We start from the raw sequence: 27,281 nt of genomic DNA, 5'->3' as shown, positions 1-27,281 counted from the left end.
GCTCAAACCTACTGTACACCGCTCAGGGGACACAGACCCACACACTGATGTACATTTCACCCATTAATTGTGCAAAATTAGCATAAAATCATACTGTCCACGGGGAGCCTACAGGGGCTCCGTCGGATAAGTTACAGGTGGGATGCTGTTTTCGACTTAGACATTTTCAGCGGGTGAATCCCTGTAAGGAATTGGGGATTTCAGCATATCTGCTGAAGGCCAGTGAATAACTTATTAAGCTACAGGTGGGATGCTGAGTTTGACCGGGTGTATCTTGGGAACGAAGCCGACTTGGGGCTCCATACTCTGGGGTCATGGGGGTCCCACTGGTACCCCCCAATGCCCAGAGTATGGAGCTTCAAGACGGCTTCGTTCCCAAGACACACCCGCTCAAAGTTCCACAGGAAGTTGCCATATCTCAGGAACAAAGCCGATTTGGGGCTCCATACTCTGGGGTCATGGGGGGCCCACTGGTACCCCCCCATGCCCAGAGTTTGGAGCTCCAAGTCGGCTTCGTTCCCAAGACACACCCGCTCAAAGTTCCACAGGAAGTTGCCATATCTCAGGAACAAAGCCGATTTGGGGCACCATACTCTGGGGTCATGGGGGGCCCACTGGTACCTCCCCATGCCCAGAGTTTGGAGCTCCAAGTCGGCTTCGTTCCCAAGACACACCCGCTCAAAGTTCCACAGGAAGTTGCCATATCTCAGGAACGAAGCCGATTTGGGGCTCCATACTCTGGGGTCATGGGGGGCCCATGGGTGCCTCCCGACGCCCGGAGTTTGGAGCTCCAATTCGGCTCAACACCCAAGATACACCCGGTCAAAGCTGGACCGGAAGTGGCCGTATCTCGGAAACGGAAGGGTCCAGGAGCTGGGGACGGTGGGGTCAGAAGGGGCCCTAAGGGCCCTCCCCATGCCCGGAGTTTGGAGCTCCAACTCGGCTTATCCCCCAAGATACAACCGGTTATACATAAGGGAATTTTGGACAAAACGGTCGATATCTCGGAAAGGACGAGTCCCAGCGGATCGTCCTTCGGGGTGGTGAGGGGCCCCTAGGGGCCCTCTCAGACCCCAGAGCCCCGAGCCGCTGGGACCCTTCCTTCCGAAGTGCACCCTTTCCTGTTGGGCCCCGTATCTCGGACCGTGGGGGCGCTAGAGCCTCGGGCTAGGGCCCGTCGGAGAGGGCCCTTCGAGACCCTACTTTGACCCGAGTTTGGTGTTGCTAGGCGGCCGGGTCCCCGAGTTATAGCCGTTCAAAGTTCGGAGCCCACCTGTAACTTATTCGACGGAGCCCCTGTACGCTGTCCGTGGACATTGCATTAAAAGGTCATATTTCATCAATAAAGTGGTTATTTGTTATCAAACCTACTGTACACCACTCAGGGGACACAATACAACACACTGATGTACATTTCACCCATTAATTGTGCAAAATTTGCATAAATTCACACTGTCCACGGACAGCCTAAAGGGGCTCTGTCGAATAAGTTACAGGTGGGATGCTGTTTTCGACTTAGTCATTTTCAGACGGTGAATCCCTGTAAAGAATTGGGGATTTCAGCATATGTGCTGAAGTCCCACCTGCAACTTATTTGACGGAGCCCCTGTAGGCTCCCCGTGGACATTGCATTAAAAGGTCATATTTCATCAATAAAGTGGCTATTTGTGGTCAAGCCTACTGTACACCACTCAAGGGACACAATACAACACACTGATGTACATTTCACCCATTAATTGTGCAAAATTTGCATAAATTCACACTGTCCACGGACAGCCTACAGGGGCTCTGTCGAATAAGTTACAGGTGGGATGCTGTTTTCGACTTAGTCATTTTCAGACGGTGAATCCCTGTAAAGAATTGGGGATTTCAGCATATGTGCTGAAGTCCCACCTGCAACTTATTTGACGGAGCCCCTGTAGGCTCCCCGTGGACATTGCATTAAAAGGTCATATTTCATCAATAAAGTGGCTATTTGTGGTCAAACCTACTGTACACCACTCAGGGGACACAATACAACACACTGATGTACATTTCACCCATTAATTGTGCAAAATTTGCATAAATTCACACTGTCCACGGACAGCCTACAGGGGCTCTGTCGAATAAGTTACAGGTGGGATGCTGTTTTCGACTTAGTCATTTTCAGACGGTGAATCCCTGTAAAGAATTGGGGATTTCAGCATATGTGCTGAAGTCCCACCTGCAACTTATTTGACGGAGCCCCTGTAGGCTCCCCGTGGACATTGCATTAAAAGGTCATTATTCATCAATAAAGTGGCTATTTGTGGTCAAACCTACTGTACACCACTCAGGGGACACAATACAACACACTGATGTACATTTCACCCATTAATTGTGCAAAATTTGCATAAATTCACACTGTCCACGGACAGCCTAAAGGGGCTCTGTCGAATAAGTTACAGGTGGGATGCTGTTTTCGACTTAGTCATTTTCAGACGGTGAATCCCTGTAAAGAATTGGGGATTTCAGCATATGTGCTGAAGTCCCACCTGCAACTTATTTGACGGAGCCCCTGTAGGCTCCCCGTGGACATTGCATTAAAAGGTCATATTTCATCAATAAAGTGGTTATTTGTGGTCAAACCTACTGTACACCACTCAGGGGACACAATACAACAAACTGATGTACATTTCACCCATTAATTGTGCAAAATTTGCATAAATTCATACTGTCCACGGACAGCCTACAGGGGCTCTGTCGAATAAGTTACAGGTGGGATGCTGTTTTCGACTTAGTCATTTTCAGACGGTGAATCCCTGTAAAGAATTGGGGATTTCAGCATATGTGCTGAAGTCCCACCTGCAACTTATTTGACGGAGCCCCTGTAAGCTCCCCGTGGACATTGCATTAAAAGGTCATATTTCATCAATAAAGTGGCTATTTGTGGTCAAACCTACTGTACACCACTCAGGGGACACAATACAACACACTGATGTACATTTCACCCATTAATTGTGCAAAATTTGCATAAATTCACACTGTCCACGGACAACCTACAGGGGCTCTGTCGAATAAGTTACAGGTGGGATGCTGTTTTCGACTTAGTCATTTTCAGACGGTGAATCCCTGTAAAGAATTGGGGATTTCAGCATATGTGCTGAAGTCCCACCTGCAACTTATTTGACGGAGCCCCTGTAGGCTCCCCGTGGACATTGCATTAAAAGGTCATATTTCATCAATAAAGTGGCTATTTGTGGTCAAACCTACTGTACACCACTCAGGGGACACAATACAACACACTGATGTACATTTCACCCATTAATTGTGCAAAATTTGCATAAATTCATACTGTCCACGGACAGCCTACAGGGGCCCTGTCAAATAAGTTACTCTGGGTTACAGGGGACACCATAGGCACTTTGTGGACGACTTCAGCACACACAGGCTGTTAGGGGACACCATGGCCCCTTTGTTGACAGATTCCGCTCATATAGGCTGTTAGGGGACACCCTAGGCACTTCGTGGACGATTTCCGCACATATAGGCTGTTAGGGGACAAATAGGCTCTCCATGGACAGCCCCACCCACGCCGCGACTTCGGCCAATGGCGCAGGGCGGGTGGGCGGGAGATAGGCTCCAAGGGGGACATTTAGGCTGTCCGTGGACAGAGGGCGTTTTCGGGACCAATCACCGCCCACTGGCTTCATTTAGGCCGTAAGGGGACAAATAGGCTCTCCGTGGACAGCCCCGCCCATCCCGTGACTTCGGCCAATGGCGCGGGGCGGGTGGGCGGGAGATAGGCTGTAAGGGGGACATTTAGGCTGTCCGTGGACAGAGGGCGTTTTCGGGACCAATCACCGCCCACTGGCTTCATTTAGGCTGTAAGGGGACAAATAGGCTCTCCTTGGACAGCCCCGCCCATCCCATGACTTCGGCCAATGGCGTGGAGTGGGTGGGCGGGATAGGCTGTAAGGGGGATGGTATAGGCAGTTTGTGGACACAGGGGGCCCCGTGGACATCGTTGGCCATCTGTGGACACCACCGTGGAGCGAGGTCGCCCCCTAAAGGTGTCCATCAAGGGCCCTATGGTAAATGCCACGCATTACCACGCCTTACACCTCAAAAACGCAAAGTGTCCATTTCGTCATTAACTTAAGCGGCAAATGGGCGTCCATTTGGAGCAGAGATCCCACCGATTGCTTACGCGTCCAATGGCAGCTTAAATGAATGGGAAGATTTCCACGAACAGCCTAAATTCCCTTACTCATATTTACCAAGGGTGCCAATATTAGTGGAGGGCACTGTATGTATTTTCATACCTCCTCGTGCCCAGTAGCAAGAGTTTGGGGTGTGTCTGCTGAAGCAGGTTGAGCCAGAGGGGGTTTAGGGGGTGTGGAAAAAGACATTCATATTTCGTTACAAAAGTGCTAATAAAATTTGAAGACTTGTCAAAATACACAGACAGACAACGGGGTAAAACAAGGATAAACATTGGCATTGTTTTTAAAAGATGGAGGATTTTGATGGAATGTTTGGGTTTCGATCGATACGACGAACTTACAGAGTTTCTTCTTGACAGGTAAGCTAAACGTCAAATTAAAAGTATTCCACATATGTAAGAGAAAGAAGCCTACTTTTACCCATTGAGACATGTCTTCACTTTAATAGACCCGGAGGTGATGATTATGATGTTTGAGTTGGGGAGATGTGATGCATGAAAGGGCCGTTTGCAACGGTCTTTATTTTTGTAGTTCTTCTAAATGACACTAATATCACAGAAACTGCCTACCCTAGCTTTAATGGGAAAACATTAGCAATGTAAATGCTAAATTGGATCGCTTTCTGCTGCTGAAAAATCTTGAGTGTGATCACATTTTCAGAAGATCTATTTTTAATTTGTATGGACATGTAAACATGTATTCTATGTGTCTTTGGAGATGTAAACTCAGAAGACCTGTTTTTCCCTGAACAGTCCTGTATTTCAGCTACATTTTTAGTGTCCCATATTTCTTCTTCATTCTTGTCTTTGCCAGGTGATCATATAAAAGCCAGTAGTAGCCTTCTGTCATGCGAGAATAGCAGACCTGCCAACCTTGAAATTATTATTTTTTTTGAGTAACATCAGTGTGATGAAATTTCTCCCATATATTTTTGTCATTATTTTGAGAATGCAAAACACACACAAACACATGCCTATCTTCATAATTCTAGTTTTGACTTTGACCCACATCCAAAATTTCACTTCCACTGCACTGCAATATACAGTGAAAGTCCAAAGTTTCAATACTGTACAACATCATTTTTTATCATGATTAATATTGCATTGCATATAATGTGTGCTGGTAACTAGTCTAAAATGAAGAAACCCTTAGAAAACAGTAAAATTATATATAATTAAAAAAAAGGAACATTGTGTGTACATGTGATTTATTTTAAATTGCTACTTAATTTATTATTCAAATATCCAAATATGATACTAAATCCCATAGGGAAAAGGGGATTTTCTATATGTGACGTGCTGTCTTTGCATTTGAACATTGCACATTTTAAACAGACACGCATTAGCTGAATAAACGTTAGCCAATACAAACGTATTCATAGAAAACAGTTGACAATGAATAGACAGGAGTCCTGTCCCATAACCAATAATAGCAAAACGAATCACTTATTCTAAAAAGAATATCAAGTATAAGTTCGAATAAGACGAATACAACATATTGTCACGGTTCATAGATTCATTGACTCGCCCTCGCTATGTGTGTGTGTGTTGTATGAATGGGCGCGGCTCATCAGCACGGCTCGTTATTTCCGCTGATGAGCTGATCAGCGCCAGCTGTTTTGAATGAGAATGTCCTATATATTGTTTGTCACCTCGTCTTGTCTTTGTCAGATGGTTGTGGAGGTTCTCCGGTTTTGCTCACCGTCATGTCTCCTCACTCCAGTTCCTGTTTCCCGTACCGTGGATTTCTGCCCTGTTCTGAGGACCGTTTGCTGGTTTCCCGTTTCGCCGTCTGCCCACTGAGTCCTGTGTTTCCGAGCCTGGATTTCTTCTGCCTGCCTCTCTTTGAACCTGCACTACCTCTTTACTTCTTTGTGTTAATAAACACCAGTATTCACTTGCTATTGAATCCTTGACTGTTCTTTTCGAGCCATGACAGAACCATCTGACCAAGCCATGGATTCAGCGAGTGCAGCCGATATCGGGCAGATGTTTGCCGGTAACCATGCCAGTATGGATCGTCAGGATGAACAGATTGGAGCCTCGGGTCGGGCGATACAGGCTCTGGTAATGCAGGTGTCCGAACTCACCTCTCAAATACAATGTCTGAGAGGTCCCACAGCGCCAGCCCCGCCTGTTCCCCGGAATTTCCCAACTTCAACCGACCACAGCCGCGCATCCCCAACCCCGAGAGGTATTCGGGAGAACCGAATCTGTGCAGAGCTTTTTTAACCAAATGCTCGATTTACTTCTCTCTTCAGCCTGTGACGTTTTCCTCCCCATCCACGCACTCAATGGACAGGAACTCCTGGGCATCACTCACACCACTGGGCTCATCACACTTATCACCTCGGGTAACCACACTGAGAGGATCTCACTCTACCTCACCCAGTCACCTCACGCTCCTATTGTCCTGGGTCATCTGTGGTTGGTGAAACACGGACCCAGGATAGAGTGGGGTCAGAACTCTGTGTCCAGTTGGAGTGATCAATGTTATGCCTAATGTCTTTCGTCTGCTGTCCCGTCTGTTTCTCGTTCTGTGTTGCAGGAGGAGCCAGTGAATCTGTCTAACGTGCCACCGGAGTATCTCAACCTGAAGGAAGTGTTCAGTAAGTCCCGGGCTGCTTCTCTTCCTCCGCATCGTCCCTATGACTGTGCTATAGATTTACTGCCAGGTACGTCTCCGCCTAAGGGCAAGTTATATTCGCTTTCTGCTCCAGAAAGGGAGGCTATGGAGAAATATATTTCTGATATTTCTAGCAACTGAGTTCATCCGCCCTTCCTCTTTTCCAGCGGGGGCGGGATTCTTTTTTGTGGGGAAGAAGGATGGTTCTCTGCGACCTTGTATTGATTACCGGGGGTTGAACAGCATCACGGTAAAGAATACTTATCCTTTGCCGTTGATGTCTTCAGCCTTCGAGAGGTTGCAGGGAGCATCAATCTTCACAAAATTGGATTTACGTAATGCATATCATTTGGTTCGCATCAGGTAGGGGGATGAATGGAAGACCGCGTTCAACACCCCCAGGGGGCACTTTGAATATTTGGTTATGTCGTTCCGGCTTTCCAACTCCCCAGCGGTCTTCCAGGCACTCGTCAATGATGTGTTGAAAGACATGGTAGATCAGTTCATATATGTTTACCTGGATGACATATTGATTTTTTTCTTCGTCTCTCCAGGAGCACGTTCAACACGTCAGACGAGTGCTTCAGAGGTTGCTAGTGAATGGGCTTTTTGTCAAGGCGGGGAAATGCGCTTATGCACAGTCTGTTCCTTTCCTAGGGTACATCATTTCGTCTGAGGGAATACGGATGGATCCTGAGAAGGTTAAGGCTGTGGTTGAGTGGCCAAGCCCAGATTCCCGTAAGGCCCTACAGAGGTTTCTGGGGTTCGCCAACTTCTACCGGCGTTTTATTCGCTACTTCAGCCAACTAGCCGCGCCTCTGACTGCCTTGACCTCCCCCAGAACGGCGTTCAGGTGGTCAGACACAGCTGAGGCTGTGTTTGCCAAACTGAAAGGCCGCTTCGTTTCAGCCCCCATCCTTATAGCCCCTGATCCATCACGTCAGTTCGTGGTGGAGGTCGATGCGTCAGAGGTGGGGGTAGGAGCAGTGCTGTCCCAGCGTTCTCCCACAGACGACAAGATGCATCCTTGCGCGTTTTTGTCCCGTCGTTTATCGCCTGCCGAACGTAACTACGACATTGGTAACAGAGAGTTGTTGGCAGTCAAGTTAGCGTTGGAAGAATGGCGTCATTGGTTAGAGCGGTCGGGGGTACCTTTTATCGTCTGGACCGATCACAAGAACCTGGAATATATCAGAACCGCCAAAAGATTGAACTCCATGCAGGCTCGGTGGGCACTTTTTTTCGGCGTTTTGATTTTTCTCTCTCGTACCGCCCGGGTTCCAAAAACATCAAACCCGACTCTTTATCACATATTTTTGACCGTTCCGAACACCCGTCTACTCCCGAGTGCATTTTACCCGAGACCCTATTTGTCTCCACACTCACATGGGAGGTCGAGTCAAAGGTCAAGTCGGCCTTAGAAGGGGTAACGCCTCCGCCCGGTTGCCCACCGACTCGTTTGTTTGTGCGGGAGGGATTACGGTCCGACGTTATTCAGTGGGGGCATTGTTCCAACGTAGCTTGTCATCCAGGAGTTAATCGCACTCGTTTTTTAGTCAAGCAACGGTTCTGGTGGCCACTGATGGCTCGTGACATTCACAGTTTTGTTTTGGCTTGCTCGGTTTGTGCCACTGGTAAGACTTCCAATCGACCCCCAGATGGGTTACTTCAACCACTCCTGTCCCTTTGAGACCCTGGTCCCACATAGCGCTAGATTTTATTACCGCCCTCCCACCCTCTCAGGGCAATACGGTCGTTTTGACTGTGGTGGTCCGGTTCTCGAAGGCGGCTCATTTTATTCCCTTGCCCAAATTACCCTCAGCCAAGGAGACAACGTTGACCGTTGTTGATCACGTCTTTCGCTTACATGGCCTCCCGATGGATGTGGTTTCTGACAGAGGACCCCAGTTTGTGTCCAAATTTTGGCGAGAGTTTTGTAAGTTACTGGGAGCGACTGTCAGTCTGTCCTCAGGGTTTCACCCCCAGAGCAATGGCCAAACCGAGAGAGCCAACCAAGATTTGGAACGGGTGTTACGATGTTTGGTCTCCAAGAATCCTTCATGGATTCATTGACTCGCCCTCGCTATGTGTGTGCGTGTTGTATGAATGGGCGTGGCTCATCAGCACGGCTCGTTATTTCTGCTGATCAGCGCCAGCTGTTTTGAATGAGAATGTCCTATATATTGTTTGTCACCTCGTCTTGTCTTTGTCAGATGGTTGTGGAGGTTCTCCAGTTTTGCTCACCGTCATTTCTCCTCGCTCCAGTTCCTGTTTCCCGTACCATGGATTTCTGCCCTGTTCTGAGGACCGTTTGCTGGTTTCCCGTTTCGCCGTCTGCCCACTGAGTCCTGCGTTGCCGAGCGTGGATTTCTTCTGCCTGCCTCTCTTTGGACCTGCACTACCTCTTTACTACTTTGTGTTAATAAACACCAGTATTCACTTGCTATTGAATCCTTGACTGTTCTTTTCGAGCCATGACACATGGGCTGTGTTAACAGTAAAGCGTCCAACATTTAACACATTTTAAAAACACGAATGGATAATACAAAATGCTTTCTGACATTTTGACAGAAAACAAAAACAAAACAAAGAACAAAATTTTAACTTTCATTTAAAAATTCAAACTAAATTTTCGTTTTACAATTATCTTCTCTCTCTCTGTGCGTACGTCTGTGTTTGTGAGAGAGAGCTCGCGCAGCACTGATACAACGGTACTTTTTAATCCTAGCAAACGTGCTAGTTTTCATACAAAAGAAATATGTAACATAATTAGGTAGACTACTTTAGTTATTAACACAATAACGTAACACATGCAGGCTACGTTTCTCAACACTGAGAATGAATAAATAAACGCCAGTTTCTCCAGATTCGCGCTTATCGGTAATCCATAAATCACATCACTTTCATAATCACTAAGCCATAGCGATTTCAATTTTATTTAGATTTATTGTTCAGCATTACTGGAGTATTTTATAATTTGCATGGCGGAATGATGTCTTCCTCTTATCTGAGTAACCATGAATGAATGACGGAGTATTTTAAAATAATCCATGCGATCACTCCCGTGTGATAATCGAATCCAGATTAAGTTAATACAATATTTCAACTTTCCACATCCACCCCAGGCCGTTTACCTTCAAGCTTCTTTTGCTGTTGCTTGATTTGAGGACTGCTCGTGCACAGAGGCGTCATCAGGTTTTTGCATAGTTTAGAGTGACAAATCGTACCAGCGTACTTTGAGGTCAAAATGCATACCCTCTACGCAAAATGCGTACAGGTTGGCAGGTCTGGAATAGCCTAATCAAAGCTAGCCATTCTCTTCAGAGTATATTTTGTAGATCAAAATTATCATCCAATCACAATTCATTATTGATTAACTTGCCGTTAGTGAAGGCGGGATATTAGAGAGCGTGGAGCAGATCACGTCAGACACGAAGATGTCAAGCAGCATATGTGTACATTTAACGGGGATCTTCAAAAAGAGTTTATCAAGTTATTTTGCACAGTAGGTTGTGAAAAAGAACTCAATGTAGTATTGCGCTGAATGAAATACACCAGAAGCGCTCTCTCAGACAGCGCCCAATCCCGAATTCAGTTCTCTTTGCGCCTTATTGTTCAAATACAGAGAATGTTGTAAATGAAATCTTGCGTAAATACAGTCGGTTATGCCTGTCCATCCCATCCCGTAAACCACCATGAGAAATCTGCTCACCCGACATCTATATCAACTCAGTCCCTTAATTTAGAGTTCATGTAACATTTAAATCAATAAATGTTCATGTAAACATAGCTAGTGTCCATCATACCAGAGTTTTTCCAGTTTGCAGTTTGGATCCTTCATCAGTGCAGTGAGCTCTGTATCTCCAGGGTGATTGTAGCTCAGATCCAGCTCTCTCAAATGTGAGAAGTTTAAACTCAAAGCTGAAGCCAGATGAGAGCATCCTTCTTTTGTCACCATACAGCCAGATAATCTACAATGACAGACATCAAAGGCATAAATATATATAAATGTATATCCCCTCAGTTTTATGACTGTTTTAAAATTACCTCAGGTTCTCCAGTTTACAGTGTGGACTCTTCAGTGCATCAGAGAGCAGCTTCACTCCGGAATCTTTCAAGTTATTGTTACTCAGGTCCAGCTCCTTTAGGCAGGAGTTTGACGACTGTAGAGCTGAAGCCACACTTTCACAACACTGATCAGTGAACTTACAGATGGACAATCTAAACAGAAGATTAAATTATTACATCATTGACCCTTATGTAAGAACTGCATTTGCAATGTATTTAATACTTTACAAAACCCAGTGAACACAGAACATTCCCAAATAAGAACATTCTAGGAACATTCTCTATATGTTTTTTTTGTAACCAAAAACTAACCTTTTTTTGTAACAACCAAAAGAGAACTTATACAGAACGTTCCCTGCAGGTTATTTTTAGGTTTGACTAAAGTGAACCTTCCCAGAACATTATCCTAGTTAAAGTTAATACAATAACTGTTTATTAATTTTTTAATGTCTGTGACTAAATTTCATATTTTAAAAACTCTAGATTGTACTCAAGTCATTGTTATTTGGTGCTGAAATAACATAAAATCTGGGTAATTGTGGTACAGTGACAAGCCCATATGAAATCTAACATGTTAATGGAAAAACTGAATCTTATTTAATGCTCCATGTAATGATATATGTGCTTGGATTATTTCTTTTGATTAAACTACAGATCAAAAGACATGGTTTGTAGTATTGATGCAGCAGTGCTGGATGAAAACTGATGTATAGCAGGGTAAATGATATCAGAGTAAAGAAGTTAGGGACCAAACCAACAGGGAACGTTCTTTTTACGTAAAGAAAACTTTCCAGGATAACCAACAGAGAATGTTAGGATATCTGTTCTGGGGATGTTCTGGGAACCAGAAACTACTGTATTGTTAGCTGGGGCAAAATATTCAAGAAGAGCTTTCAGTGAGCAGTGTAACTTTCAGTAAAATGTGTTCATAAAGTGGTACAAATGTATCTGATATTCTTTGGGCTGAAATTAATTGTGACATTCCAAAGATTTGTATCAGTTGTTTCTTTCTTTATATGTTATAGGCAGTATATATAAACTTAAATCATGCTGTAACATTATTTAAAACTGGCAAATAACAGTATATTTGATCATTTCCACTATTATCCAACAAATCCACTCTCTGTATACTGTTGGTAAAATGTAATGAAATATATATACAAAGGAATCTGACAAACAAACCTCAGTTTTTCTAGTTGACACTTTGGGCTCTTCAGTGCATCAAACAGCAGCTTCCCTCCGGAATCTTCCAAGTTATTGATACTCAGGTCGAGCTCTCTCAATGAAGAATTAAACTGTAGAGCTGTAGCCACACTTTCACAACACTGATCAGTGAGATTACAACCTGAGAATCTAAAATAACAGTAAATGGTTAATTGACACTTTGCAGAATTCCCATTTAAATAGGATGGTCGCAAAACTGTTTGATCTTTATGTTTACATCTGTTATTTTGCCCAACACATTTCAAAGCACCATTCATCACCATCATAGTTGATCTCTCTAGAAAGGATTTTTTTAAAAAGACACAAAATTACTTAAAACGATAATAAATACAAAACAACGATAATAAATGCAAAACAACAGTATAAATAAAAGCAGAGAAAAATAGAAACATACACAGTAGCACTACACACTAATTTGCATAATACCAACTGCGATATACAAGGAGAACTGGAGTACTGTAATTATCACAGTATTTATATACACAGATTCCAACACACTTAGCAACTGCCTTTTTCAAGACACGTAACAGCTTAAAAAAAAAAAATCACGAGTGGGGAAATAATGATGTATTTTATGTCATAGAATAAAACTGGAAAGTGTCATGAGCTTGTATTAATAAGTGGTTTTGCCCTTCGTGCCAACTGTGAGGGGGGGGGGGGGGGGTGGTTGTGCTGCTGCTGCTGCTTGAGTGACAGGTGGATTGCTGCTGCTGTGTCACTGCTAGCTGTTTGTCTGCTGTCTGTTAGCGTCACGTTACATCATCTAATCCCGTCTTTTTGCCCATTTTCGTTTATCCGGGAGTGATGCGCTGCCAAGATGGCGATGGCCGGCTCCGCCCACTTTGGGCTTCAAAAATGCTCTTCAGAAACCTACGGGTAACGTCACGGACACTACGTCCATATTTTTCTTTACAGTCTATGATTTTGGCCCACAACGTGATGTCATACCTTCACCAACTTGACTGACCAACTGGACAATTAGTTCCAATAGTTCTAGGAACTATTAAAAGTGAAAACCCCTATATACTTTAAAGCAGGGGTTTTCAACCGGTGGTCCGCGGCGGCATTGCATGTGGTCCGTGACATGCACTCCAGCCTACGTAATTTCACTATTAAAATAACTTTTTTTCCATAAAAAAAAGTTTGTCTTAAAAAAAAGGCAAGTCAGTCAGTAGCCTAATAAATACATTGGCATTCAGTAAAGTGTCGAACCCATAAAAAGTAGAACCATTGTCCGCTTTACATAAAACAAATCACAACATGACCTTGTGTGAGTGAGTGAGTAGCGTTCACACCAAACGCGAATAGAGCGTCTGGCGCAAGTGATTTTCATGTCAAGTGAATGTAAAGACGCGTTTACGCGCATCTGGAGGTCCTGCAGCGCGAATGAGGCGTTTAGCGTGGCGCGGTCACGCGAATGAGGCAAATTGAGCGTCTGGCACGATACGCGCAAGTGATTTGAAGGTGAGAGAGAGAGAGAGAGAGAGAGAGAGAGAGAGAGAGAGAGAATTCTGATTAGTCGAGAGGATGTATCGCGTTTAGGCTAAAAATAGGTTTGGCGCTTATCGCGATTGAGAAAGAAACTGCATCTTGCAGTACATTTTAAACAAGGAAATATAGCGATTTGGCATGAAATATTGATGGAGCCGTGAATAGGTTCAGTACATAGCAAAATGACATGACAAACTCATAAAAAAAAAATAAAAAAAATAAAAAGCCATTTCCTCAATTCGACGTCTGACTGTGCTATCTGACAAAGGAATCCACACACTATATGTTGGGGATATTTTGGGGATATTTAATTTAATTTTATCAATCAATAAATTCTACTAGAAACAAACCTTGTTGTAGGCTATTATTTTAATTTAATACTGTGAAGCTGCTTTGATACAATCTGTATTGTGAAAAGCGCTATACAAATTGACTTGACTTGACTTGACACTACACACACAATAGTGGGCCGCCGATTACTTGTTAGTCAGAATGGTGGTCCCTGGCACAGAACCAGTTGAAAACCCCTGCTTTAAAGTATAATTAAGTATTCTAAGTGTACTTGGCTTGTAGTTGTTTTAAATCTTTTGATTGAGGAGCCTATTAAATACTTTTTTCAAATAGTTTTAAATACAGTCTTATAAACTTACATTGTTTGAAAATATTGATTTATAAAGAAAACATATATGTTCCTAATTCTGAGTATATCTGATTTTTGTGTAGGCTAGTCCACTGGTAGTGTACTTAGGAATTTACTTAAAATTTACTTTACTCTTTCCCAGGCATTGACAGAATTTCATTGCTATCCATGTTTTCACTGTTATACAGAAGGACGCGCTATTACACATCATCTGAAAGAATAAAGAATCTCCTGATCAAAATACAGGTGAAGAAAAAGAAACAAGCGATAGAATTGCTTACCCAAATGTAAAATAACACGATCGTCAAACATTAAACCGCATGTAAATCAAAACTGCCTAATGTTACTGAATGAAATGTCAACCCAGGACGAGCTATAGGACTGTGAAGCTTTGAGGGTGTTGATGGACTCAATCTACTCGATCTGTTCTGATCATCATTCTGAATCTGATCCATGCGTAGTCTCTGACAAAAACGCAATTTTCTCAGCTTTTTGTTTAAAATGTTGCCTTTTTTTAATAAACTTACCCACATTCAAGTTTTGATAAAAAAGGATGCATGAAGGTAGAATAAAATGTTTTTAAAATTAAAGTACAGTTAAAGTTATATTTCAAGTATAAAAAAATAATACCTAAATAGGAACATGGTAGTATACGTAAAGTGCAAAAATAATATATAAATAGTAAACTATTAAGTATGATGTTATGTTCACTTAAAGAAAACTTACAAGTTTACCTGCAGTATAAAACTACTAAACTAGTAGCTTACTGAGAGTACACTTCAAAGTGAAATTAAAATATTAACTACTAGTATACTTATAAGTTCACTTGTAGTACAAATGCAGTACAAATGAGAAACGTAGTTGTGAACTAGTAGTACACTTATAATACACTTAAACGTATACTTTTTATATACTAAAGTGGGCCGATTTAGTCCCAAGTAGATTTGAAATAGTACACTTACAAGTTTACTATTAGTACATTGACATTAGTATACTTACTACATAAAGTATACTTAAAAATAAACTTGAACATTACTTAAGTATACTTCATAAAATTAACTTATAGTATACTTCTTTTTCGTAACGGCTCTCCCAGGTTCAGGAAACTGCCCTCCGTAAAATGCGCTTCCCAAACGAACATTTGGGTTCTGGTAACCACTGATTTATTATTGCGTCCACTTTCTGAAGGCCAAATAAAAGTGCTGCTTTTGCTTTCGCATAAAAACACACACCGTCTCACAACATGGCGGCCACAACCCTATAATAACCGAAGCCACGCCTTCTTTGCGAATGCATTTGGGCGGCATTATGCAAATATTTCCACCTAGTGATGTGGGTATGTGTGAGGGAGAATTTGATCGAGGCGTTTTAGCTAGGTCTGGATCTGCCTTCTCTTCTAGATAGAATAAATCTTGTTGTGGAAGACTGTGAAAAATCATCATATGACTCCTTTAAATCAAAAACAACTGCTCATACTGCATGTGTGTAGCATCTTTGTTTGGATTGTGATTAAAATGCAGTGGTTGCCTCTAATTTCAAATGGCTATGGATATTTTTTGTTTAAGGCCAGTTTGGCCTGTTATAGAGCAAATAAATGACAAAAAAAAAAAAAAAAAAATCATCACCCAGTATCGAAATCTGCCATTTTTTTTAGTTAATATGATATATATATATCATAACCGGCCATGAAAAATCATGATCGCTAGAAGATAAACTGTTATATTGAGATTACAACTCATTCCATGTTTAGACTTCTCTTCCAATCTTGCTAAACTGCTCTGGAACAGTGATTACAAAATATAAAAGAAATATGCCACTTTATGACAAAATGCTTACAGGGCTTTTCTGCAGTTCCTCACAGCTGGTATCAGTCTTCTTTTGCCTTCTTCTGATGTGTTTAATTTCTTGGAGTCCAGTTCATCCAGTGGCTCATCTAACATTTGAAGCATGTAGGCTATTGCTGAGCAGTGAGCAGGAGAGAGTTTCTCTGAGACCATGCCTGATTTCACTAACTCCTGAATCTCTCTGTAGAGAGTCTGATCATTCACTTCCAGCAGACAGAGGAACAGATTGATGGATTTATCAGCTGGGAGTTGTTCATTCCCTTTAATTTTATGTTTAATATACTTTGCGACACTATCGATGATATCTGAGGTGATATCTCTACTATTGATGGCAGAACAGTGGGTTATGCGAACACTGTGCTTCTTTTGGGAGCGCCGAAACAATTTCAGAGGTGCCCTGAAAGAATCAGAGACACTCTTGATGGTATTTGAGTTATTCTCTGTGTGTGTCAGTAGATCCTTTAAGAGTCTCTGATTGGACTCTAGTGAGATGCCCAGCAAGAATCGCAGGAAAAGATCCAAGCGTCCATCCTGCAATGATTCATCAATTACTTCTATGAGCCGCATGTGCAAAGGCTTTTGCTGGGAGTGAAACTCATAGAAAGCTGCCAGAAACTCCTGAAAGCTCAGATGTATGAAGCAGTAGACTTTCTTCTGATGAATCACAGATTCCTCCTTAAAGATCTCAGTGCAAATCCCAGAATACACTGAGGCATCAGTGACGTCTATGCCGCTCTCAATCAGGTCCTCCTCATAGAACATCACATTGCCCTTCATCAGCTGTTTGTGAGCCAGTTTAGCGAGTTTCAAAATCATGTCTCTGTTGGACTGCAGGAGTTTCTCTGGATCTCTCTCTTCATACTTCTGGTTCCTCATGTTGATCTGAATCAGCAGGAAGTGGATGTACATTTCAGTCAGAGTTTGAGGGATTTCTGCATTGGCATCTTGTTTCAGGATGTTTTGAAGCACAGTGGATGTGATCCAGCAGAAGACGGGTATGTGACACATGATGTGGAGGCTTCTTGATTTTTTAATGTGTGAGATGATAATGCTGGCTTGATTCTCATCACTGATTCTCTTCCTGAAATATTCCTCCTTCTGAGGGTCATTGAATCCCTGAATTTCTGTCACACGGCTGATGTATTTGGAGGGGATCTGATTGGCTGCTGCTGGTCTGGAGGTGATCCAGATGTGAGCAGAGGGAAGCAGATCTCCTTTTATGAGGTTTGAAATCAACACACCCACTGATGAAGTCTCGCTGACATCAGAAACTTTCTCATCAGAAAACATCAGTGTAATTCTGCTTTCATCCAGACCATCAAAGATGAACACAACTTTACATTCGGCATAAATCTTTGAGTCCAGTTCTTTAAGTTCAGGATGAAAGTCCAGCAGAAGTCTGTGAAGACTGTACTGATGATCTTTAATCAAGTTCAGCTCTCGAAATTGAAGCACAAACATGAAATCTACATCCTGATTGGCTTTTCCCTCGGCCCAGTCCAGAATTAACTTCTGCACTGAGACGGATTTTCCAATTCCAGCATTGCCTTTAGTAAGAACAGTCTTGATTTGGTCTTTCTCCTCACATCCTGGTTTAGGTAAGGGTTTAAAGATGTCATTGCAGTATATTGGAGTATCTTGTGAAAGTTGTGTTCTGGGTGTTTTCTCCATCTTTAAAATCTCATGTTCTTCATTCACCCCTTTAGCATCTCCCTCTATAATGTAGAGCTCTGTGTAGATCCTGTTCAGGAGGGTTTGATTCTCTTGTAGATTGATTCCCTCAAATAAGTGCTCATACTTGTTCTTCATTCTGGTTTTGAGACTCTTCATGGCATCACTCACTGCTTGGTAAGAATCCTGCAGTTCTCCAGTAACATTATTTTCCTCACTGCAAAAACATCAAAAAGGAAAGAAATTAGAGCATTTAGTCTACACTTCTCTGCACACGTGTTACACATAAGAAGCTCTTTCAGGTATATGCCATGCTGACATGCCACATGGAAATATATTGTAAATGTATCTACATCTATGCATGTATCCTTTGTACAGGCAAAAATCTCACCTGGCTCCAGGGGTCACTGCTCTATTATGAATATAACAAGAACTCATACAGGGGCATTTCACATCTTCATTTTTGGGGGCATTTTTATTAATTTTGTTGGCATTTCCGACTTTGCATGATGCTTTTTTACACATCAGATTAGTTTGCTTGTTAAGCTTAATGGAGGTATTTCTCCTAAACTAGTTTGGCTCTATTGAGATGTTTTAATAGTGATTTAATTTCACAGCAGTGGCAAACAATGTTGAAACTTAATGACAAACATGACTGTTACCTGGCTGTCACTAATGAAGGCAGGTCAAGAACACATGGATGCTGCTCGACTTGTGTGTGTTAACTGTGTTGCAGTCACTGTGTCTCATTGCCCTCAGGAGGGACACATTTAAAAAAAGGCCTAAAGAGCAGAAGCTTGAGCACCAGTTGAGGTCTATCTGTGCATATGCCTGGCATTAGCCAAAGCAGTTTTAATAACTGTATCCAAAATATTATGTTGTATAAATATTTATACCTAATATTGCATGTTCGTAATAGACAACACATCCACTCAACTGTATGTATAATACCCAAATTGTCATTAAAGTAATATTATGGGTTCAGCTCAATAAGTTTAGCTCAAACAACAGTACTAGTGGCATAATGTTGATAACCTCAAAAATCAATTTCAAATGTTTTTTCTTTTTCTTTACAGAAGCCACAAAAAAAAGTTGCTTACTAAACTTTCTCTGTAATGTTACAGCTTCTTTGCCAACACAATACAATGCCTAAAAAACAAATATGACTGTAAAATGATGATTTTGACAGCTATGGTTTAACAGTAATTAATGTGTGTGTGTGTGTGTGTGTGTGTGTGTGTGTGTGTGTGTGTGTGTGTGTGTGTGTGTGTGTGTGTGTGTGTGTGTGTGTGTGTGTGTGTGTGTGTGTGTGTGTGTGTGTGTGTGTGTGTGTGTAAATAAGCTACCCTGAGTAACTTTTGTAATAAAAACACAAAATTGGGCCTCCTCTCTTTCTCCTAGAGATACAGAGAGAATACAAAGCAATCGTTTTGTTTCTTAGCACTATCTGATGTTTCAGGTTCGTGTCTCAAATACTGGAAAAGGAATCTCACGTGTGTTCAGAGGTCTCAGCTCCACTTCCGAAATTTATGGGATGAATCAATGAATTTGTAGACTTTATAGACACGCTGCTGGGACATGGTGCAGCATCCTCTCCTCTCCTCTCATAGCGACAGTTCTCCTCTGTATCCATTATTACAGATGCTTTCCTGAAAACATTAAACACAGTACAAGGAAAATTATTTCTATGAGGTTATATAGATAAACACAGTGTTAATTAAGTCACCTTTACTGAGGCAGATGCAAAAGCATAGTTTTAGTGACACTATCTGCATGTTTAACCCTCATGTTGTGGTCACGTCATTTTGACCCGGAGAGGATTTTCTTTTTCCTGAAAATGCTTGGACTTTACACACCCAGGCACAAATTTTTGGGGGATAATTTGTGATTCCCCATTAATTATAAATATTTGGATCAGTTAAAGGATTCGTTCGCTACAGAATTAAAATTTCCTGATTATTTACTCACCCCTGTGTCATCCAAGATGTCCATGTCTTTCTTTCTTCAGTCGAAAAGAAATTAACGTTTTTGAGGAAAGCATTCCAGGATTTTTCTCCATATAATGGACTTCAATGGGGTTCAATGGTTTGAAGGTCCAAATTGCCGTTTTAATGCAGCTTCAAAGGCTCTACACAATCCCAGCCGAGGAATCTAGCGAAACTTTTACTCGCGTCTCAGCTCCACCCCCTGTGGGATGCGAGTGAAGGCTGCAATTGAAGGAAAGCTTATTTGTATATCGGAATATTCTTGATCACTCGAGCGTCACTTCACAGCGTCATCAGCAGCGCTCAAAGGATCTGCCTTTATGTTGTTACATTTTGGTTATTTAAGAAATAATAAAGATAAAGCAAGATGCCCTGTTGATATATGATTTATTTAAACTACAAAGTTAAAGCATAAATTAAAAATATTGTGACAGATGTGAAGGGGGAGGAGAATTTATACATGCATCAGGTTTCTCGACAAGAAAGACTTCAGCATAGGAAACACCTGTGCATCCTCACTCATGACTCCTCTGGAAGCTCCTCACTCCTCGATCCTCGCCTCCTCGTGGTGCAATTAGAGAATTGAGATGTCCTTCAAGATGGCTGAGCTCGATCGGTTTCCGGGTCATAGGATGGAGGACGAAGGGGCGAGGAAACGAGGAGGGATATTGAGAAGCACCCCATCTCATTTTCTCCTCCAACTTCAAAATCGTCCGGCATCATTGTTTTATCTTTTTTTTGTAAATGGCTTTTGTAAAGGGTTTGACTAATTCTGCGTCTCAATGTCCATACTATCCATCCTAAACAGAAGGCCTATGTGAGATTAAAATAAGTATGTCCCAAAGCATAGTTTGTTGAAAAGAGTATGCCAGAAGTCTCCGGATGGTCTACTATTTCCTGTGGATTTTCGAAGTGTGGATCCGTGCTCACTATAACAGCTAATATTACCCACAACCCACTGCACTTTGGAGGAGGAACTACAAACACGAGTAAAAAGTGTTAAAAAACTACAAGAAAAGAGAGGTTTAGATAAAGGCTTTTATAAAGGTTTAGAGAGACTAATCACAGTTTAACCTGATAAAAAATATATTTATTTAATGTTATCCGTGTTATATTTCATCTACAATAACAATGTGGACTTTTCTAAAGATCCATTTGGCCATTAACTTTTAAATGCATCATTATGCATTAATATGAGGATAGTCTCAGCATGAAAGACCCGTGACTGCAGATCAACGTGCTTCTGCATTTCTCTCTGATACAGTAGGAAATTAAATTAAATGTGGAGGATCTTAACTGTGACAAGATGATTGACAGGCCAGTTTACTGTGACAGAGAGCAACCGTTAAAGACGCTATTTTATGACGTGATAGTAGGCCTATGTCCCAAACCTTGTGTACTCTTCTGCTACACACTCAGAAATGTGTACTTTTTCTTCACAAAAAGAGTACATATTGTTAGGGTGTAGTAAAAGTATAGCGAATTGAGACGCAGCATTCGTCTTTACACATTTGCTTTGTAAACACTGGGTCAGTACTTCCGCCGACGTCATGCGTGACCTTTCCTACGTGATTACGTAATGCGTGAAGTCGTGGACGCGCATCGCAGAGCTAGTGCAAGACGAGCATTTGTGGTCAAAAGGTATATAAATTTAAAAAATCTTTTAGAAAAGGACCGATCATTTCGCTAGATAAGACCCTTATTCCTCGGCTGGGATCGTGTAGAGCCTTTGAAGCTGCACTGAAAAACCTCAAACTCAAAAACCTTAATTTATTTTCGACTGAAGAAAGAAAGACATGAACATCTTCGATGACACGGGGGTGAGTAAATTATCAAGGAAATGTTAATTCTGGAGTGAACGAATCCTTTAAAAGAATGAACTTGATGTAGCTGAATTAATATTACAATCAATTAATCTGTTCGTCCAGCGAACACTTGATCGCCTATCAACTCTCAGAAAGGATATTTTTCATGGCCAAAAAAAAAAAAAAAAAACTCTTTCTTTGTAGCATATAGCTGTGATCACATTGTTAAAGGGATGTTGATTTACAAGCAGGGACCAGAATCAGACTCCCTAGAATGTGCACCAAAGTTTTGACTAAATTACGAACACATAAGTAATCTCAACAAACAGATACACACAATCATGGCTAAAATGGAAAGTGAAGGGAAATGAACACATAGTTTGTTGGGAGAGGGGGTTTGCTGGATTATTCATTAAATGTAATGAATAATTGTGTGTTTGACTAATCCAGACGCTACACTATAGTGTGCTTTAATGTTTAACTAGGAAGTTTGTGTCTTTATATTAATGTCCCTCCTATTTCCCTAGTTGACTACTGTAATCCATATTAAATACATTTATACTCCTATAGTAATAGTCTTATACAGAATGGAAATAAACCCAATAGTGAAAAACCTCAATCAACACAAAAGGTAAGTAAGAAGTTAACAATAAGATTTATTAAACAAAAAGGAGAAAAAAATGATAAAACAAATGAGTTGTAGGTATCAATAAAGACTGGAATGAAATATCAAATTGACTGTTGTGTATATTACTTTTTTTTAAAATACCTTTTAAACTACTGTTCAGTCCTTCATAGTCTCAGCTAAATTCAACAACGCCAAACAACAGTATAAAACACCAAAACGTCACATAAAGTAGAAAGTAAAAGATTAGAATAACAGTCAATATACAAGTGTGAGCCAACCAACACACACACACACCAGTCAATCATACACAACCCAGGCTAGCGTTGGTGCCTTTACAACAGCGTATCTGGCCTCTAATGAGCCAAAATAAATCAACAGATCACCTGAACGCCTGTTTTTCAGGCAGATTTCCTCCTGTAGTCTCCTCGGCAGTCGACAGAGGACGGCGCGCTTCTCTCCACGATGAAAGGACAGAAAATGAATCAGTCTTCACAACACTTATTAGCCTACACATAGGGCTAACATTTAAGTATAACACACTTATTCAGTCGTTATATATACTATTATAGGCTTAAACTCCCAAGACCCACAGAACTCTCTCTTTCGATCAGCAATTCTCCTTCTCTCTCATCCTCTGTCTTCTTCCCTTTTTTGGCGGTTCGCACCAGTTGCGCATTAACGCCACTCACTATGAACTTTAACCACTAACCCCCCCCCCCCCCCCCTCAATAATGTGCTACAGTCAGCGATGCGTGTTCGACTCCTCCTGCTTGAAAAAACAAACTAAACAAAATAAAATCACATCCTATTAATTATTAAATTGTGTTCTCCAAATATCTGAAGTAAAGCTGCTCTTGTTCTGGGTTTCACCCTCTCTCCAATCAGAATTCCCTTATATTCACAGTCAAAAAATAACCAATCACCAATAAAATACTGGGCAAAAACACACCCAGCATGTACATGCAAGTAAATTTTTTGCAAGTACATGCCAAACAAACTTTATAGTTTAGCCGCAGTGGTCACCAACCTTTTCAAGCCTAAGATCACATCCAAAGTCCAAATGTAAACCAAGATCTACCACTTGCAAAAAAATTATGAAAAAACAAGGCCACAACTTTGACATTCTTTGTTGCCTGTTAGTCACTAGCAAAATATTTATTTAACTATACAAATAGTATATAACTATACAAACTGTCAACTATAATTCAACACTTTCAACAGTAATATAACATTAAGTATTTCCACAGGCTTATTACTCATATATAAACACAATAATCAGTCAATTACAGGCCTAAGCCAATACTGTACTGTTTCACTTTCCCTTTTAAAACATATTTCAAACACTTCAAAATGGAAATACTCAAGTTAGTGCAACTACAAAATATTGACAACAGTCAGCCTTCAATTCTTCAAAAATATTTTCACACAAATTACAGACCTACATTCATTACCTCAATAATCAATCAATTACAGGCCTAAAACAATCATGTACAGCACTGATTCTCTTTCCCTTTTTCAACAACATAAAACACATAAAACACTTTTAACAATATAGCCAACAGATTTCAAACTAGCAATACTCCCTCACTCTGAGGGCTCAGATGAGATTCTCTCCCCACACATATATTCAATGTGATGGCTGTGATTGCACACTATCAGCAAGTGCTGTCCGGCTCATAGTTTGACACAGCAAGTCTTACACAGTCTGTGAGATGTCTATTAGTTAGACAAGATCTGTTCTTTGAATTGATTATTTTCATTTGTGAAAAGGCCATCTCACAGAGATATGTTGATCCAAAGTAGGCCTTCACCTTAAGTGCACAGGATGAGAGAAGGGAAAACTCCCCCCCAAATGACTTATTGTGCCCCTCTAACAACCTTACCACATAACAATCTTGATTTAATCATTCGTTATTACTTGCGATCATTTTCACTTTCTTACAAACTTATTTCAGCAGAACTTAGCTCACAGGAACAGTAATCTCTACAACGGTAACACTAGAAATGCATAACACATTATCTTCAGAAATGATTCAAAAAAATTTATTATTCAACGCATTATTGCACAGAAGGTAACTTGAAATATAATTATATTCATAAAGGACTGTTAAAACATCCCAAAACAGCGCCCAAACCTTTCAAAGACCTACCTCATCAATTATTCAAATACAACAGCCAATGGCAAGTCTCCAGCAGCACACCTTTCAATATGTTATTTTTGTGTTAGTACTTTTATTTATTCAAATTACAATATGCATTTGTGTGTAAGTATATATATAAAAACTAATTCTCAGCTATTAGATTCCGTCAATTTTATTACGAAATTCAGACAAAAATTGTAAATTTTTAAACAAAGCGCTTGTAAATGTGACGTGACAGATCACTGAGCGCCTCAGTTCAACTGCACGTGAACCGATCATCTGTTACTTTTTTATTTAAAGATGCAGTACAACTTACCGAAAGTATACATAATATCGACCAATTAGTGTTTTTCAACCACTGAAAGAGGTCAATATATAACAGCAGGAGAACAATTATGTCACATAACGTTACATTTACCTCAGGAAAAGCCATTTAATGACCATAGCATGTTATTTGAATAGAAAAAATAGCTAGAGAGGAGATTTTGCTGAGCACTATATAACATATTTATTATATTTTTACTTATGCCATTAAATAATTGTTATTATAACAAAAACTGCATAATATTTAATTTAATTTGTTATTTTTAACCTTTAATAATACCAGCAGATTAGGCCCTCTATGTTTAGAGCATTAGGTCGAGATTATTTTTTTAAATAAAATTTAAAATAAACATGTATCCAAATTAGTCGATATTGAATCAAAATCGGAATCAAATCACAAGAATGGAATTGAAATTTTTGTTTAGCAATAATAAAAACTGTATACTACCAGTACAATGTAAACATTGTAACATTGTAACGTGTTGTGTATGTGACGAAAAATGCACACAAAAAAATAGGCTACTAGCTAAATATGGAAATGTTAAGAGAAAATAAACAGAGACGTTGAGATCATACGGTGAAGTATTTTATTTGAATAATTGAACAAAACAAGACTATTGTGGTCTATTTTAGTTATAGCCTAATATGGGTTGTTGTTTTGGTCTGTCTCAGATCATTAAAAAAAGTGTGCCCCCCTATGAAAATTAAATGCCCCCCCATTTGGTTTGTTCTGGCGACGGCCCTGACGCCACACCTATGCTGAAAAGGCAATGCCAACCAAGTTGTCCTGCTAGCTTTATATATAACGTTGTATACGAGGCGCAGGCACACAATTGTAGTTTCCTGCCGCCAGCACGTATCTCGGCCAGATTGCGTTCGTTACTAGGCAACATAGATGCGCGAACACACGTAAGTTGACGGAAAATTCTCGGCTACCGTACGTTCGTTACTAGGTAACCAACAACATCGCGCGAACACACGTCGTGATGGAGAAGGTAAGTTGGAAGAAAGCTCGTCTATGACTCGCAATACGACATTTTTGTCATTCAAATACACACGATGTTCGCAGTGTTTTCCCCCACGCCGACTCCACCCTCACCACGCCCCCAACTATGACTAGATGCCGACTGTATACATAAACAAGGCTTAAGTCAGCGGTTGTTTTACAGACATTATATGTAAACTATAGGCTATTTGATTGGACAGATATACCCCTCTCCCTCCCCTAAACACCATTTACTACAGAGCCGTCGCAATGGGCTAGGCAAGGTAGGCAGCTGCCTAGGGCCCCCAGCTGAAGGGGGCCCCCGAAGGCGGCACGGTCGTTTAGGTTGTGTATCTGGTCAAACAGTATCAACCACTGTAAACAAACCACCACAGTGAGACAACGCTATCACTCTCCAGTACTGCTCCGTGAGAAGGGCCCCCCCAAACTAGAGGGATTCCTCCTATGCAACGACAAACATGAGTGCCCTAATCACTGTAATGTTGAAGTGACATCCACCGTCGCACACTCCCCATCAGGTCCCCCACTAGCTGTCAGTGGAAGAGAAACTGTCGTTCCCACACTCAGCGCTACGCGGGCATTTAAATTTAAAAATGTCGCCATGAAGCGCTCATACCCATCAGGATTTTCCAAAAGACAGAGAAAGAAAGAAGAAGAGGAAAAACGCCAAAGACACAGTGGTAAATAAACCATTATTATATCCAAATACAACTGTCTGACGTTTTCACATCTCTGCGAACATAAACCTTGACATCAGTGACCAAACACAACGATGTGAGTGTTGTTAGACTAGAGGGTGAAAAAGTTCAACTAATAGTCAAACACTTTGTTCTGTTTGCAGAATTTAAGCTTAAAATACACACTAGACAACTTCTCGCCCCTTCACTGTTGTAGCTACAGCGTTCGAAAAATTCCTTTGAGCTAAATCCTGATGCACGAGCAGATTACGATCGCATGAGATTTGTTGGCATGTATAAAGGCAAAAGCTAGAGAAGTGTTGTCACTTAGGCTACTCTTGACGGATGTCTGCCTGCCCGCGGCTGCGGTCACGATAAAAACTTTGTCAATTCCAAACAAAATGAGGTGGTCCTATGACTCCCATGCAGTTAGGTCCAAAGTCCAAACAAAACAATCCATCAAGTCCTGTTACATTTTAGGTGTACACAGGCTATCAATTTCCGTTGGTGATGTTTCTATTCCATCTGGAGAAAAATGCCCTTTTTCCTTCGCGTTTGTCCTTCTATTCTTCTCCATCACACATCACAACACTTTGTACCGTACGCAACAGTAGTTTTGGGTATGACGTTACTGTCTGTGGCATTATTGGAAGTGAAGTGCTTTTCCTGTAAAGTAAATATCGAATCCTCCACACTTCACTTTTATGATATGCTATGAGAATGAATAACAATAAACCTATGGCTATACCAATTTTTTTTTTTTTTTGCTTTATTAGGTGCTTTGCTTAAATTTCTGTCTGTGCCAATTGATAATTCATGACTCTTAAAATGCACCAGAATACAAGAAATCCCATCTGAATTTAAAAAAATTTCCTGAGGGAGGTCTTTGGACCTCACTTCACTCTTTTGCCTAGGGCCCCCAAATATATTGAAACGGCCCTACACACAATAGGCTCACACATGGTGCA

At 41.2% G+C, this 27,281-nt stretch overlaps 2 protein-coding genes and 2 long non-coding RNA genes across 7 annotated transcripts in view; 2 read left to right on the top strand and 2 right to left on the bottom strand.

Moving 5' to 3' along the window:
* The window catches only part of LOC309475207 (stonustoxin subunit beta-like), a 34,876-nt gene extending 30,225 nt beyond the window's left edge, over window positions 1-4,651 (bottom strand). The window contains exon 1 of the mRNA XM_082137912.1: window positions 4,284-4,651. Within this exon, the coding sequence (XP_081994038.1) occupies window positions 4,284-4,462 (179 nt within the window). The 5' untranslated portion in view covers window positions 4,463-4,651. The remainder of the gene's footprint in view (window positions 1-4,283) is intronic.
* The window catches only part of LOC309475151 (uncharacterized protein), a 343,736-nt gene that overhangs the window by 241,062 nt on the left and 75,393 nt on the right, over window positions 1-27,281 (bottom strand). Inside the window, exon 3 of one of the 4 annotated variants that reach the window (XM_082137779.1) lies at window positions 19,241-19,396. The exons of 1 other annotated variant lie outside the window; for it this stretch is intronic. In XM_082137779.1, coding sequence (XP_081993905.1) covers window positions 19,241-19,396 — 156 coding nt within the window. Of the gene's footprint in view, window positions 1-19,240; window positions 19,397-22,548; window positions 22,787-27,281 lie in introns of those variants that run through there. 2 more of the 4 variants (XM_082137780.1, XM_082137783.1) reach the window with 2 other exon arrangements.
* On the top strand, window positions 13,136-15,890 carry LOC309475258. Its single transcript, XR_014197586.1, has 2 exons — window positions 13,136-13,509; window positions 13,573-15,890. It is a non-coding gene; the product is annotated as an uncharacterized lncRNA (long non-coding RNA).
* On the top strand, window positions 16,245-16,680 carry LOC309475243. Its single transcript, XR_014197568.1, has 2 exons — window positions 16,245-16,386; window positions 16,510-16,680. It is a non-coding gene; the product is annotated as an uncharacterized lncRNA (long non-coding RNA).

Source organism: Leuciscus leuciscus (genome assembly GCF_965113295.1).
Source record: "Leuciscus leuciscus genome assembly, chromosome: 15".
NCBI lineage: Eukaryota > Metazoa > Chordata > Actinopteri > Cypriniformes > Leuciscidae > Leuciscus > Leuciscus leuciscus.
The sequence above is the reverse complement of the archived record's forward strand: the minus strand, read 5'-3'. Positions and strand labels throughout refer to the sequence as shown.